Source organism: Mustela erminea, chromosome 1, assembly GCF_009829155.1.
Source record: "Mustela erminea isolate mMusErm1 chromosome 1, mMusErm1.Pri, whole genome shotgun sequence".
Classification (NCBI taxonomy): domain Eukaryota; kingdom Metazoa; phylum Chordata; class Mammalia; order Carnivora; family Mustelidae; genus Mustela; species Mustela erminea.
Window position 1 is genome coordinate 113265046 of NC_045614.1, and position 16536 is coordinate 113281581.

Consider the following 16536-nt stretch of genomic DNA (forward strand, 5'->3'; position numbering starts at 1 on the left):
GATTTTTGGTATATTTCTAGGCACAACTGGGTAAGAACTGAATTGCCAGAGCTGGCTTTTGAAGAAATATTAAACATGTTTCCCTCTGGAATTCTTAAAAGAGAATCCTTCTAAAGTTAAATTTAAATTAAGTTTAAGTAACCGTACCAAAAAGCTGCCTACCAACACAGGAAGAAGAGAGCAATTCTGGGGTTTAAAAGTACGTTAACCTGAAGGCACAGGAAAAGATATTCAACATCACTAATCATTGGGAAATGCAAGTCAAGACCACAGTGAGGTACCACCTCATACCTGCCACATTGGCTAGTATCAGAAAGACAAGAAAGAGCACCTGTCAAGGAAGGATGTAGAGAAAAGGGAAGACTCATGCACACTGTGGGTAGGAATGTAATTGGTGCAGCACTGTGGAAAATAGTATGGAGGTTCCTCAAAAAACAAAGTAGTATGATCTAGGAATTCCATCTCTAAGTATTTATCTGAAGAAAACAAAAACCCTAATTCAAAAAGATACATGCACCTCTATGTTTACTGCAGCATTACTTACAATGGCCAAGCTATGGAAGCAGCCTAAATTCCATCGACAGATGAATGGATGAAGAGGTGGTATGTCACACACACACATACATGTATACATACACACCCCCAAACATACAGTGGAGTATTACTCAGTCACAAAGAAGAACGAAATCTTACCAGGTGTAACAACATGGATGGACATTATGCTAAATGGAATAAGTTAGAGAAAGACAAATACCATATGATTTCACTTATATGTGAAATCTAAAACACAAAGCAAACAAAACAGAAACAGACGGATAGGCACAGAGAACAAACTGATGGTTGCCAGAGGGGAGGAGAGGACGTGATTAAACAAAACAGGCAAATGCGATTAAGAGGTACAAATTTCCAGTTATAAAATAAATAAGACACAGAGATGAAATGTACAGCATAAGGAAGTCAATAATATTGCAACAGTTTTGTGTAGTGACAGATGGTAACTAACTAGACTTACTGCAATAGCCATTTCATGTATGTAAATATTGAATTGCTTGCTATGTTATATACCTGAAACCAGTATAATGTTGTATGTCCATTATTCTACAATAAAAATTATTATTATTTTTTTAAAAGCAAGATAACTTGAGAGTGAAGGTGTACCAGAAAAGGAAGTCCACTAGCCCAGGAATCAGTGAAGTGAATGGCTTCTGCCCTGTCTACAAGCAGTTCCTTAAACAAATGGCTTCGGGCAACAAGCTTGTTACAAGCACATACAGTTATCCAATCACAATCACTCCTCTGGTTTGAATGAGCTCTCACCTCCTGTCTACCTCCTGGGTGTAAGATGGAAAGGGAAACGCATTCAGGTAATGAGTAAGAAAGCAATGAGAATCAAGTAACAAATCTGAAATAAAAGGCACAATGTGGGGACGTCTGAGTCGCTCAGTCAGTTAAGCATCTGCCTTCGGCTCAGGTCATGATCCCAGGGTCCTGGGTTCAAGACCACATCAGGCTCCCTGCTCACTGAGGAGCCTGCTTGTCCCTCTCCTCCCCACTCGTGTACTCTCTCTATCTCTGTTTTTCTTTCTCTAATAAGTGAATAAAAAATCTTAAAAAACAAATAAATAAAAGGCACAATGTGACCAACATTATGAAAGAACATATGGTTATAAAAGCATGGTGGAGAAAATGAGAAAGGGAATTTGAAAAGAAACGAGAAAAGTTTGGAAAGGAGAGAGTTACCAAGGCAGAGAGAAGAGTGTGAGCAAAAGCATGGACACAGGAAAACACAAGTGTGTTTGAAGAAACGATGTATTCCACTAGAATGTAGCAGCATGCATGAGGAGGAGAGAGATAGCAGACTGAAAAGACGAGGCCTCAAATGTCATTCCAAGGAATCTAGAGTTTATTCCACAGAAAACTGGGGTGCTACTAAACATGTTCAACAGGAGATCTGGTTGTGATCAGCACTGCACTTGGGAAAATTATTCAGTTGGCAGTGAACAGGATAAAATAACACAAGGAAGAATTAAAAGATAAAGAGCCCAGGTGAGATGCATGTGACTGCAGGGGTCTAACAGAGAGACAAGGTGGTCTGAACCAGGATGGTGATCATGAAAACAGAAGCGGGAACAGGTGCAAAAGGCCCTGCAGAGAGGATGGCAACAGGACAAGGATTTACCTGAGTGGAAACGTGTGGCTAAAGGAGGAATAAACAACGACAGACTTGGGCCTGATAGGCACTTCCGACGATGACACCATCAGCAAAGAAAGAAAATGCAGAATACAGGGAAGGAAGATCAGGTATTTCTGGGATTAGCCAAACAACCAACTGTCTCATCCATTGATGGTCCTGCTCCCTTGGTTGTCCTGTTCCCTCTCATACTCTCACCTGAAGATCAAGTGTAAGACTGCTCCTGTTGTAAAATGTTCCCTCAGGGCACACAGCTTTTGGCCTACCTCTTCCTATTTTGCTAGCAGTGTACCCCTTTCTTTAAGTCGTCCTGCTTTAGTCTGGCAACCACAGCTTGCTCAAGTGCATAATTCTTCATTACCACAGTTGGAGAATACTTCAAGTTATAATCTTTGAGGTTTCTAAGTTCCAACTGACAATATTCAAAGAACTCTCTATCGCTTTAAGATACTCCATCATCACTCCCTTGCCATGCGCAGGTGCTTTCCTAGACTCAACTTTTGGGCCCAGCTACTGCTCCGCTTGGCTTTTCCCCATCCTTTCACTCTCTAGGTGTGGACCACTTTACCAACTGATCCTAGAAACACCTTCTGAGAAAACACTTCTAACTCTCAGCCAATTCCCTTGGCACCTCACCAAGTGTCTAACAGTTATCATCCTCAAAATTCTGATCTCTCTCCATTCTTCTCTTACCTATTCCAGGAACCAGGCTTAAAAAAATTTTCTGAGCAATCTTATATAAAGTCACAAAGTAACAGCTTTTCACTTCCATGTCTGTAGTCATTCAGACACATAGTATCACCTTAGCTCTGATGCTCATCCAGTTCTCTGGTGCTTGCTGCCATTCCCATGTTCACTGGCTCTGTCAGCAGCACACTTGTTAATAGGACTCTCTAATCAGAAATGAGAAAATAATCTCAAGAGTTCAATCTTCAATGACCCAAGGTAGGCAATACAAAACAATATACGAGGGTAGCAATTCACCAACTGTAATAGTTTAAGTACTTCACGGAGTGCTATTTTCTTCATCTGGATTGTTCCTCCAACTTGGCACAGTTTTAAATTCAAACTCCCATTCACTCAACTTGCAAACATGTCTTGACCACTTACCAGCATGCACGCATTGTGCTGGACATACTCGGGGCATGTTAAAACAATGACACACACAAAAATCCTCATAGTCTCTGCTTAACGGAAACTCAACTTTATTTTCCAGGCAGGAAAATAAACCTGTAAATAATTCCTTACAGCGTGCCATGTGCTGCATAAGTATGAACATGGAGAAGGGGCAACTAATCAAACTCAAAGTGTGGAAAGGATTCTAAAGGAGTTTCTCGTGGATGATATTTGAGTTCTGTCTTGGAAAATGGTTAGGAATTTGCCAGGCGGGGAAAGGGAAGGAAGGGCATGATGGGATGAAAGGAAACTCACACTAAGAACGTAAGACATAGAAATGATGCAGTTTAGTGAATCGCAATAATTTAATACAGTTGAGAAGTTCATTAATACAAAGAATGTGTGTGCCACAGGGGGTGTGTCAGGGACAGGAGAAGAGAGCAATTATAAAGAAGTAATCAGGGACCAGAAAATACAGAAGGATCTTGGATGTCACATTCGACAAACTTCAGATGAGTATGACAGAAATCAGGAATTGTGCTCTAACATCTGCTCTTCCTTCCTAACTTAGAAACAGAACTCCTCATTTTAGGCTAAACACATGGTCACCCATAACATGGAGTACATTTCTCAATCTCTCTTAGCAGCTGAGAAGCAATATATCTAAGTTCTGATCAATATGTTGTAAGCTGAATTGTAGTATACAACTTCTAAAAAGTCTTCTTAGAGAGAGGAAACTCTCTGCTTCATCTCTTTCTGCATTCAGACTGGCTAGAATGTTCAGGTGATGGCTAGAGCCATCCATTGGATCAAAGACAGAAACCATGTACTAAGAATAACAACAGTTAAAGCAGAAGGCATCTGCATCCCTGGTAAGTCCGTGAAGCCACTCTACTAGAACAGGTTGCTGACCTCCAGACTTTCATGAGAAAAATAAACTCCCATCACAATTAAACTATTGTTATTTTGATTTTCTCTCACAGTGGAACTTAATTCCAACTGATCCAATAGGGAGCCACAGAAGAATAAAAGAAAGGCAAGATCACAAACTAAAGGAGGACAAGACTGTTTAGGAAACCCAAGTAAAAATTCTCCACACCCCCTACCTGGATCAAACTGGCATTATTTGGAGGCTGAGCAAATCCTAGTCTCATATTCATCAGTGCCTATGTTACAAGGTCAATAAATAGCTCAAATAAGATAATGTATATAAATGTGTTTTGAAAATTATAAAGAGCTATTATAAATGAATGCATTAGTGTAATACACAATTAGAGAATGTTTTGATTTGCTCTCTTGCCCAAAATAATCTAAAATTCACTAAAAGGAAGAAACCTCCATTTTACAGCCAAATGAACAGGATGAAAATTCTAAGATTTCAACTACAAGAAGAAACTGGCCTGGTTCAAGCTGTGCAGATGGAAAGGAAAAGAATCTGTCTCTACATTCATTCATTAGCAGTAGCATGGATCTCAAAATAGCTTTGGACTGAATCTGGTTAGATTTAAACTGAGATGATCATCTCTGTGTGCCTCTAATCCTTCTGAAGTTGTGCCCACCATCTCAGTGCCATGGTCAGATGACAGTACCAACTAAGCAACACAGCATGGCTGGTATGAGATGGAAGAAAATTCTTCACATTAATTATTTTCTCAAAGCATTCTGAGTTAGTCACAATTATTTCACATAATCATACTGATAAAGCAACTACCACAATATGCATTTCACAGTAGTACCTTATATCCTATATCTGGTCTACAGCTGAAATACATTTTTTAAAATGATTAGTATTTTATTCAGGTTTGAAAGACAAAGATATCACAATAAAATTTTTAAATGAATTGAACACACTGCTTCATTAAAGAGGATCATTTTAGAACTTGCTGTAAAACAATTCAGCTTTCTTAAAATAAACACCAATACGGGGCACCTGGTGGCTCAGCTGGTTAAGTATATGACTTGATTTTGGCTCAAGTCATGACCTCAGGATATGTGATCGAGTCCTGCATCAGGCTCCACACTGGGCATGGAGCCTGCATAAGATTTTCTCTAACCCTCTCCCTATAACCCTCCCCCCAATAAACAAACAAACAAACATCTATACAAAGACATCTGTTCTCAGAATACTTACTTTCAACAAAATATCCACAATTCTTTGTTGATATTCTACAGCTTGCTTGTCATTTTTAAAATCTTCAAAGGTCTAACAGGAAGAAATTTTTAAAAATAATTATTTGCAAATGTTAGAAGGAAACAAGTTATTAAATTCTTATTAATAGTCTGGTAAAATCCCAAATAAGGTAACCATTCCTCATCAGGTTTTTCCTTATATACCTTTAAATATTAAGTTGCTTTTAGTGAGTTAGGTAGAAAGCTATAGCATATACTATTGCATGGTATCCTGGGACTTGAAAAATTAATAGTAAGTATAAAAATATAGCAACTATCACATTACCAAAGAGCGATTTGAGAAAGTTCATAGACAATGAAAAAGAAAAAACACTAATGACAAAAGGCAACTTTTGAACAAGGGTTTGAGAAGATGAACTACAGGTTACATGCTCTGCCATCATTCCCACTACACTTTGGAAATAACAGCTGAAGTACAGTTCATTAACTTTCCTGAAAAATAACTTTCATCATTTCCATGACAACTAAAAACAAAATGATATTCAATGATAGGTAATTTCCTAAAAATTATGCTAAAACCATCACAATGTTAAAATCCTCAAGCCTACACACACAAAGATTAGGTGTTTTATTTTCAAAACACTGCCAACTATAGCACTTTTATATCCCTGTGCAAGTAGTGCCAAATATATTTTCAAAGAATATACACCAAAGTAAATGACAGCATCAGATTCTGAAAATACCTAATACTTACAAAATGCATATATGAGAATAAGAATTGTGTTCACTACCAAAAAACTGAAATGAAATTATTTATTAAGTAATAAAAATGATGAAAGAATTGAAGATCTTTTCCCTGGTTTTCATGTAGCACATATGGGTCTTAGAAATATCTGAATCCATACACCAATAATTTACTGCTTATTTTCCAAAAAAAAAAAAAAACCTATATATTGTCCCACTTAAAAATTAAATGATTATGGGGCACCTGGGTGGCTCAGTGGCCTCTGCCTTCAGCTCAGGTCATGATCCTGGAGTCCCGGGATCAAGCCCCACAACGGGCTCTCTGCTCAGCAGGGAGCCTGCTTCCTCCTTTCTCTCTGCCTGCCTCTCTGCCTACTTGTGATCTCTGTCTGTCAAGTGAATAAATAAAATCTTTTAAAAATAAATAATAAATAAAAATTTAAATGATTAGATTAAAAAAGAAAAGAAGGAATTTCACAGCCATCAACTTCCAAGACTACATCATGGTTACATTCAACCCAAATACTGCTACCCTGTAAATGGGCCCTGAACTTCCCCAACTTCTCCCAAGTACCTCTCCTCATGATGTTTTCCAGTTAGCATGCCCTTCCTTCTACTTTCCTGACACACACTAAGTGCTTTAAACAAATGGATGCTTGTCTGCTTAATGACAGACAAAAACAGAATCTTTTCTTTTTTAAAAACTATTTCTTCAACTAAACTATTTTGCTGTCAGTTAACTGGAAAATGCTGACACAAGTTACCAAGGAGACTGTAGGAACTCTCAATCTGGGAACTCAAATAGAAGATATTTTAATGTTTAAGTGGGTTAAATATTACCCTGTCTAAAGACAGAAAGATGAACCAGAAAGTCTCTCAGTTCTATCTGCAGGTTTACAAAAACAACAAACATGAACACACTAACACAAACACATAACTCTACCCTGACCCCATCTTGCCAAAGTGAGAGGTCATTTTGCTGATACAAATAGACAGTATTATCTGCTAATACAAATGCTATTCAACGAAAACACAAAATCATGGAGAATTAACATCGGTATTAAAAAGCAACAGCAGTGACAGCTAGTAAAAAAGAACTTCTCGTCTATTTTCCTTTTTGGCAGCATGTACTCACTACTTTGAAACAGACACTGAACATTTACTTCTATAAACATAATTAAGTGGTAATACACCACAGTATGAATATTATGATATACATAATGACATATTTTGGTTGAACTTAACAGCTGCCACTACCATGGTGTATCACTATTAAAACACTATCATTCCAAGGGCGCCTGGGTGGCTCAGTGGGTTAAAGCCTCTGCCTGCAGCTCAGGTCATGATCCCAGGGTCCTGGGATCGAGCCCCGCATCGGGCTCTCTACTCAGCAAGAAGCCTGCTTCCCCCCCGCACCTGCCTCTCTGCCTACTTGTGATCTCTGTCTGTCAAATAAATAAATAAAATCTTTAAAAACAAAAACAAAAACAAAAAAACACTATCATTCCACAAAGACGCTTCTACTTATACAATGCTTGGTGAGAGGAATAACATGCAAAGATGGCCTAATGGAGAATGACGCAGTGCGTGAAGTACAAAGGCATACAAGCCACCCTTGGGAGAAAAGACATGACCAAAAGTAAAATAGGAGAACTAGAAAACATAAATGAACTAAAAAAATGAAATTTAAATTAAAAGGTAAAACAGATCAAAGAAAAGGTGACAAATAAAGATAAAGAAAATACAACACACAAATAATTGCAGTTTAAGATAAAATACAAAATAATGACGTAGAAAAAGCACTTAAATCTGTAATTCAAGAAAACTTTCTTGAAATAAAGACACGAATTGACACCCTGAAAAGGCCTACAGTATACATGGTAAAAACAACCCCAAATAATCAATTCTGAGTGATATCTTTGAACAAAACTATTAGTATTTAAAGACACACTAGACTGGTAGAAAACATTTGCTAAGCTTATGTAATCTGATAAAGAACTTGCATTTAAAATTTGTAAAGAACTTTTAAAACCAGACAAGAAAATAAACACAATTTAAAAAAAATGAACAGATATTCTCACCAAAGAGAATATATGGATGACAAACTTATCTTCTCTACAATCTATCTTAATGAAAAGATGCTTAATATCATTAGTCAGAAGGAAAATATAGATAAAAACCACGAGATACCACCACACACCTTTTAGAATGGTCAATTTAAAAAGATCAACTATAGCCAAGTGTTGGAGAGATGAAGGAATGATTGATACTCATCTATACTTCTAGTAGGAATGTAAAATGCATGTCAGTTTCTGACAAAGTAAAAGAATACATTTAACAAAAGACCCAGCAATTCTAGCTTTTAGTATTTACTCAAGAGAAACAGAAATGTATGTCCATACAAAGGCCTTTATGTAGATGTTCATAATAGCTGTATTCATAAGAGCCTAAAACACAAAACAACTCCAAGGACCATCTACTGGTGAACAGATCAGCAAATTGTATACTCACAAAATGGAAAATTATACAGCCATAAAAAGGAAAAAACTGGTTAGGAAGAAGACAGCGGCAGAGTAGAAGGACCGTAGGCTCGCCTAGTCCCACAAATACAACTAGGTAACTATCAAATCATCCTACATACACCAGAAATTGACCTGAAGACTGACAGAACAAACTCCACAACTAAAGGGAGAAAAGAGGCTACACTGAAGAAGGCATAAAGCATGGAAACGTGGTTTAGAGGAGCAAAGGGTTGAAGCTGCTGTGAAGAGGAGGGGGAGAGGTCACAGCAAAGTGAGAATAAGAGTGAGAGAAAGAGAGAGAGAGGAGCACCCAGGAGAATGCATAAGGAAAACATTTCCCTAGAGCCACTGGCTTAGGAAATGAGAGGGGCTGAGTTTTATGACTTCTTGCAACAAGCAGGGCTTAAAGCCTGGAATTTTAAAGGTCAGCAGGCTTGGCTGGGATAGAGCCTAGAAGGTACTGCAGTACTCCTGGAGAGAAGGCAGACAAACAATTTGGGGGCAGATACCATGGAAACAGCAATCTGAAGAGTGCCTGAGGGACACAGTGGGAGATTATTTGCTCTTCTGAAGCATATCCCTGAGAGGCAAAAGGAGCTGGCTGGTGCTACAACTCAGTATAAACAAAGAGCCACCTGCAGGTAATACTGGCTGACTAACTTGCTTTCACCCCAGCCCAACCCCTCTGAGCTCTAGTAGAACTGCTCTTCTCAGTCACACTTCCCTCAGTCCCAGCTTGGTGAGCCCCTCCCCAAGAACACCCGCACTAAGTAGCCTGACCAGAGAGTTTTGCAGGGCCTCAGTTCCAGTGTAGGTGGTGACAGGTCTCATTTTACAAGCAGATCAGAGTAAACCTAGTTAAAACTCACCACATTCAGGCCAGGGATGAAACAATGTCCACAGCAAGCAAGGAAAGTCTCTGCAGATGACTGGCATGAAGGATAGAGCAGCCAGAACACAACAGAACACACACAGTACACACTGATGACATTCCCTGAAGTGACAGGCCCTGGACACTACATGACCTCTTCATCATAAGGCCATTACTTCCAGGAGCAGGACACATAACTGGCTTTTCTAACCCTCATAAGGTGGCAGCAATTTAAACAAAATGTGAAGACAGGAATTTATCCTAAATGAAAGAACAAGACAGAGCAAGAAATAACAGCCAGAGATCTAAGTGAAACAGATACATGTAACATGCCTTATGGAGAATTTAAAGCAACAATCATAGGACTACATGCTGGGTTTGAGAAAAGAACAGAAGACATCAATAAGACCCTTACCACAAACATAAAAGAGTTTAAAAAGAAAGATGAAGAGCGTAATAAACGAGATTAGAAACACATTTGATGCAGTGAACAGCAGGCTGGAAGAGTTGAGGAATGAACTGATGACCTAGAAGAAACAGTAACAGAAAGCAATGAAGCTGAACAAAAGAGAGAAAAAATTATGCAACAAGAATAGACTCAGGGAATTCAGTTACTCTACTAAATATAATATAGTAACATTCATATTAAAGGCATCTAGAAGAAGAAAGAGAAAAGGGGGCAGAAAATTTATTTTAAGAAATAATGGCTAAAAATTTCCCTAATCTGGGGAAGGGAACAGACTTACAGATCCAAGAGGCAAAGAGAACTCCCATCAAAATCAACAAAAGCAGGCCAAAACCTAGACATACCATAATTAAAATGGCAAAATATAGTGATAAAAAAAAATGTTAAAAGCAACAAAAGAAGTCATTAACTTACAAGGGAAAACCTATAAGGCTAGGGTTTTCTTTTCAAAGAGATTTTTCAACAGAAATCTTGGCAGGCCAGAAGGGAGTGGCACAATACAGTCAAAACGCTGACTAGGAAAAATCTGCAGCCAAGAATATTCTATCCAGCAAGGCTACCATTTGGAATAGAAGGAGAGATAAAGAGTTTCCCAGAAAAAAGCTAAAAGAGTTTGTGATGAGTAAACCAGCCCTGCAAGAAATATTAAAGGGGACTCTTCGAGTGGAAAGGAGAAAATAAAAGTGATAGTATAAATGCAGGAAACACAAAGCAGTAAAAATGAGCATTTCTATAAAATTCAGTCAAGGACTCACACACAAAAAAGGATATAAAATGTAATAACATATACTCAAAATGTGTAGAGAAAAGAATCAGTGCCAATCTAAACAGCCATCAACTTAATACAGACTGCTATTTACAAAAGAGGTAATATACAAACCTAATGGTGACCAATATCAAAACCCCCTAATTAACACATGAAGAATAAAAAGAAAGAAATCCAAATACATCACGAAAGAAAATCAGTAAATGATGAGAGAAAGACAAGAAAGGATCAAAGAAAAATCTTCCAAAACAAGTAATAAAATGGCAATAAATACATATTGATAATAACTCTGAATATAAATGGACTAAATGCTCTAATCAAAAGGCATAGGGTGTCAGAATGGATAAGAAAACAAGACCCATTTATGCTGCCTACAAGAGAGTCATTTTAGACCTAAAGACACCTTCAGATTGAAAGTGAGGAGATGGAGAATTACTGATCATGCAATGGATGTCAAAAGAAAGCTGGAGTAGCAATACCTATATTGGACAAACTAGATTTTTAAAACACAGACTGTAACAAGAGACAAAGAAGGGCACTATATAATAAAGGGAACAATCCAACCAGATATACCAACTGTAAATATTTATGCACTGAAAATGGTAGCACCCAAATATATAACACAATTATTAACAAACATAAAGGAACTATTAATAATACAATAATAGTAGGGGACTTTACCACCCCACTTACATCAATGGACAGATCATCTAAACAGAAAAATCAACAAGGAAACAGTGGTTTTGAAAGACACGCTGGACCAGTTGGGCTAAAACAGCAGAATACACATTCTTTTCAAGAGCACGTGGAACATTCTCTAGAATAAATCATAACCTATTAGGTAACAAAACAGGTCTCAACAAGTACAAAAAGACTGAAATCATACCATGCCCCTTTACTGACCCCCACGTTATGAAACTAGAAGTCAACCACAAGAAAAGTCTGGTAAGACCACAAATACAAGGACGTGAAACAACATGCGACACAATGAACAGGTGAACCAGGAAATCAAAAGAAGAAACTAAAAAAAAATACATGGACACAAATGAAAATGAAAACACAACGGTATAAGCTTTGGGATGCAGCAGAAGTGGTTCTAAGAGGGAAGAACACAGTAGTACATAGTAGGCCCCCCTCAAAAAGCAAGAAGAATCTCAAACAATCTTAACATGTAAATGAGCTAGGAAAAGGACAACAAACAAATCCCAAAACAGTAATAGGAAGGAAATAATAAAGATTGGAGGATAAATGAATGATATAGAAACTAAAAATGCAATAGATCAATGAAACCAGGAGCTGGTTCTTTGAAAAAATTAATAAAATTGATAAACCCCTAGCCAGTCTTATCAAAAACAAAAGAGAAAGGACCCAATTAAACAAAATCACAAATGAGAGCAAAGAAATAATAACCAACACCACAGAAACACAAACAATTATAGAAGAATGTTATGAAAAACTATATGCCAACTAATGTACAACCCAGAAAAAATGGATAAATTCCTAGGAATACATAAGTTACCAAAACTGATATAGGAAGAAACAGAAAACTCGAGTAGACCAATAACCAGCAAAGAAACTTAATAACTAAAAAAAACTCACAACAAACAAAAATTCAGGACCAGATGTCTTCTCAGGCAAATTCTAAAGAAGAGTTAATAGCTACTTAAAACATTTAAAGAAGAGCTAATACCTATTCTTCTCAAACTATTCCAAAAAATAGAAAAGAAAGTAAAACTTCCAAATTCACTGTATGAGGCAAGCATTACCCTGATGCCAAAACCAGATAGACATCACAAAAAAAGAGAACTACAGGCCAATATTCCTGAGGAACACAGATGTAAAATTTCTCAATGAAATACTAGCAAACCAAATCCAATAATACATTAAAGAAAAATCATTCACAGTGACCAAATAGATTTATTCCCAGGTTGCTGGTTCAAAATTCACAAGTCAATCAATGTGATACATCACATTAACAAAAGAAAGGATAAGAACCATATGATCCTTTCAACAGATAGAGAAAAAGCCTTTGACAAAGTACAACAATCATTCATGATAAAAACTCCCAACAAAGGAGGTTTAGAGGAAACATACCTCAACATAAAAAAGGCCATATAAGAAAAGCCCACAGATGGGGCGCCTGGGTGGCTCAGTGCGTTAAGCCGCTGCCTTCGGCTCAGGTCATGATCTCAGAGTCCTGGGATTGAGTCCCGCATCGGGCTCTCTGCTCAGCGGAGGGCCTGCTTCCCTCTCTCTCTCTCTGCCTGCCTCTCCATCTACTTGTGATTTCTCTCTGTCAAATAAATAAATAAAATCTTAAAAAAAAATAAAAAAAATAAAAGCCCACAGTTAATATCATCCTACATGGAGAGAAACTGGCAGCTTTTCCTCTAGGTCAGGAACAAAATGAGGATGTCCACTCTCACCTTTTTTATTCAACATAGTACTAGAGGTTCTAGCCTTACAATCAGATAACAAAAAGGAATAAAAGGTATCCAAATTGGCAAGGAACAAGTAAAACTGTCATTATTTGCAGATGACATGACACTACATATAGAAAACCCTAAAGACTCAACCAAAAACTGCTAGAGCTGATAAACAAATTCAGTAAAGTTGCAGTATATAAAATAAATGTACAGAAATCTGTTGCATTTCTAAACACCAATAATGAAGCAGCAGAAAGAGAAATTAAGGAATCAACCGCACCAAAACCAGTAAGATATCTAGAAATAAATCTAATGAAAGAGGTGAAAGACCTGTACTCTGAAAACTGTAAAATACTGATGGAAGAAACTGAAGATGACACAATGGAAAGCTATTCCATGCTCATGGATGGGGAAAAACAGGTTTTTTTTTTTTTTAATGTTTTTATTTATTTATTTATTTAATTGACAGAGATAGCAGGGGGAGCAGCAGTTAGAGGGAGAGGGAGAAGCAGACTCCCTACTGAGTAAGGAGCCCAATGCAGGACTCAATCCCAAAACCCTGGGCAGACGCCTAACTGACTAAGCCACCGAGGCACCCCTAGAAAAATATTGTTAAAAATCTCTACTACCCAAAGAAATCGACAGATTTAATGCAATCCCTATTAAAATACCAACAGCATTCTTCACAGAGCTAGAACAAACAATCCTACAGTTTGTATGGAACCATGAAAGATCCTAAATAGCCAATGCAATCTTGGGGAAAAAAAAAAAAAAAAGCAAAGCTATAGACATCACAATTCTGGACTTTAAGTTATAGTACAAAGCTGTAATCAAAACACTATGGTGTGATACAAAAACAGACATGTAGATCAATGCAACAGAATAGAAAACCCATAAATGAACCCATAATTCTCAACAAAGCAGGCAAGAATATCCAGTGGGGGAAAAAAACAGAGTCTTCAACAAATGGTGCTGGGAAAACTGGACAGCCACCTGCAAAAGAATGAAACTGGAACACTTTCTTACACCATACACAAGAATTAACTCAAAATTAATTAAGACTTAAATATAAGACCAGAAACCAAAAAATCCTAGAGGAGAGCGCAGGCAGTAACTTCTTGGACATCAGCCATAGCAACTTCTTTCTAGATGTGTCTCCTGAGGTACTGGAAACAAAACCAAACATTAACTACTGAGACTACATTAAATTAAAAAGCTTCTGACAGTGAAGGAAACAAACAATAAAACTAAAAGGCAACCTATGGAATGGGAGAAGATATTTGCAAATGATGTATCTGATAAAGCGTTAATATCCAAAATACATAAAGAACTTTTAAAACTCAACACCTAAAAAAAAATACAATTAAAAAATGGGCAGAAGACATGAACAGACATTTCTCCAAGACATACAGACAGCCAACAGACACATGAAAAGATGCTCAACCTCACTCAGGGAAATGCAAATCAAAAACTACAATGAGGTATCACCTCATACCTGTCAGAATGGCTAACATCAACAACACAGAAACAACAGGTATTGGCAAGGATGTGGAGAAAAGGGAACCCTCTCGCACTGTGGGTGGGAATGCAAACTGGTGCCGCCATGATGGAAAACAGTATGAGGTTCCTCAGAACGTTAAAATTAGAATTATCCTACAACCCAGCAATTGCACGACTGAGTATTTATTTACCCAAAGAATACAAAAAATACTAAATCAAAGGGATACACGCATTCTGATGTTTATAGCAGCATTATCTACGATAGCCAAATTATGAATACAGCTCAAAAGTCTACCGATTGATGAATGGAGAAAAAAGATATGGTATATACATACAATGGGATAGTACTCAGCCATAAAAAAGAATGAAATCTTGCCATTTACAATGGCACAGATGGAGCTAGAGAGTATTACCTAAGTGAACATAGTCACAGAAAGACTAATACCATATGATTTCACTCATATGTGGAATTTAAAAAACAGAACAAACAAGCAAAGGGAATAAGAGAGAGAGAGGCAAACCAAGAAGTGATCTGTTAACTCTAGAGAACAAACTAATGGTTACCAGAGGTGAGGTGGGTGGGCAGGGATGGGGGAAATCGGGGGTGGGGATGAAAGCGTATACATGTTGTGATGAGCATGGGTTCATGGAAGTAGTGGGTCATTACACCATACACCTAAAACTAATATTACACTGTATGTTAACTAACTGGAATTTCAATAAAAACTTCAAAAAAGGGAACAACCTATTGATATAAGCAACGGCATTGATAAATATCAAAAGCATTATTTTAAGTGAAAGAAGCTCCCAAAACTACAAAGCTTATGATTTTATTTATAGGACATTCTGGAAAAGGCAAAATTTCAGTGTTAGAAAGCAAATTGGGAACTGGCAGTGGATGGGGTTTGAGACTAACCACAAAACTGCAAGTGTCATGGAAGTGTTCCATATCGGGATTGCAGGAGAGGTCACAAGACTATCCATTTGTCAAAGTCTTCTCTTGAAATGGATGAACTACATTTTGCATAAATTATACCTCAAGGAAGCTAAAATTTTAAAACTTTACTTGAAAATATTCCTAAATGAAAAAAGGTGGTAAAATGTGATTTAAAAATCTGTCATGTAAATTATTTTGTGTCTCCCTGAAAATGTTTTTATTAAGATATATTAACTGAATTAGGAAAGTTATATGATCAATCAATCATAGCAAAATAGGTAGTGAATTCAGGATTTCAGATCCTAGGCCTTACCAATTTCTCCAGCTCTGGTACTTGGGCTTGCGGCCAACACTTGATACAAGCATGGAAGAAAACCTCCACATATCTTTCAGGCATTTCAAATTCATTAAGTCCAAAGGAGAATTAATATCTGTACTCCCCCATCCCTCACCATAACCCTGTCCTACCCCCTCATCTCCCAAGAAACTGGTTTCTCCTGATTGCCTACTGAATATATAAACCACTATACACCCAGTTAAGCAAGTCAGAAATCTAGGAATCTTTGATGCTTCCCATTTGTCTTATCCTTCACATCCAACTATGCAGTAAGTCCAAGTTTAAGGCCAATTTGCTTCCTAAAATATCTTTCAAATCCTTTCATGTCTTATTATGCCTAGAGTCACTGCCCTAATTCAAGTCACCTTTAATCTTCTTCCTATTCTTTTAAGATTTCGTCTATCTGAGAGAGAGAGAGAGAGAGAGAGAGAAAGAACAGGGGGAGGAGCAGAGGGAGAGGGAGAAGCAGTCTCTCCACTGAGCAGGGAGACCAATGTGGGGCTCAATCCTGGGACTCTGGGATCATAACC

General features: G+C 37.5%; 1 protein-coding gene across 3 annotated transcripts in view; it reads right to left on the reverse strand.

Moving 5' to 3' along the window:
• Window positions 1–16536, reverse strand: part of VPS8 (VPS8 subunit of CORVET complex) — a 247363-nt gene that overhangs the window by 119018 nt on the left and 111809 nt on the right. For all 3 annotated transcript variants that reach the window (XM_032338603.1, XM_032338586.1, XM_032338595.1), the window contains one exon: window positions 5439–5510. In XM_032338603.1, the coding sequence (XP_032194494.1) occupies window positions 5439–5510 (72 nt within the window). The remainder of the gene's footprint in view (window positions 1–5438; window positions 5511–16536) is intronic.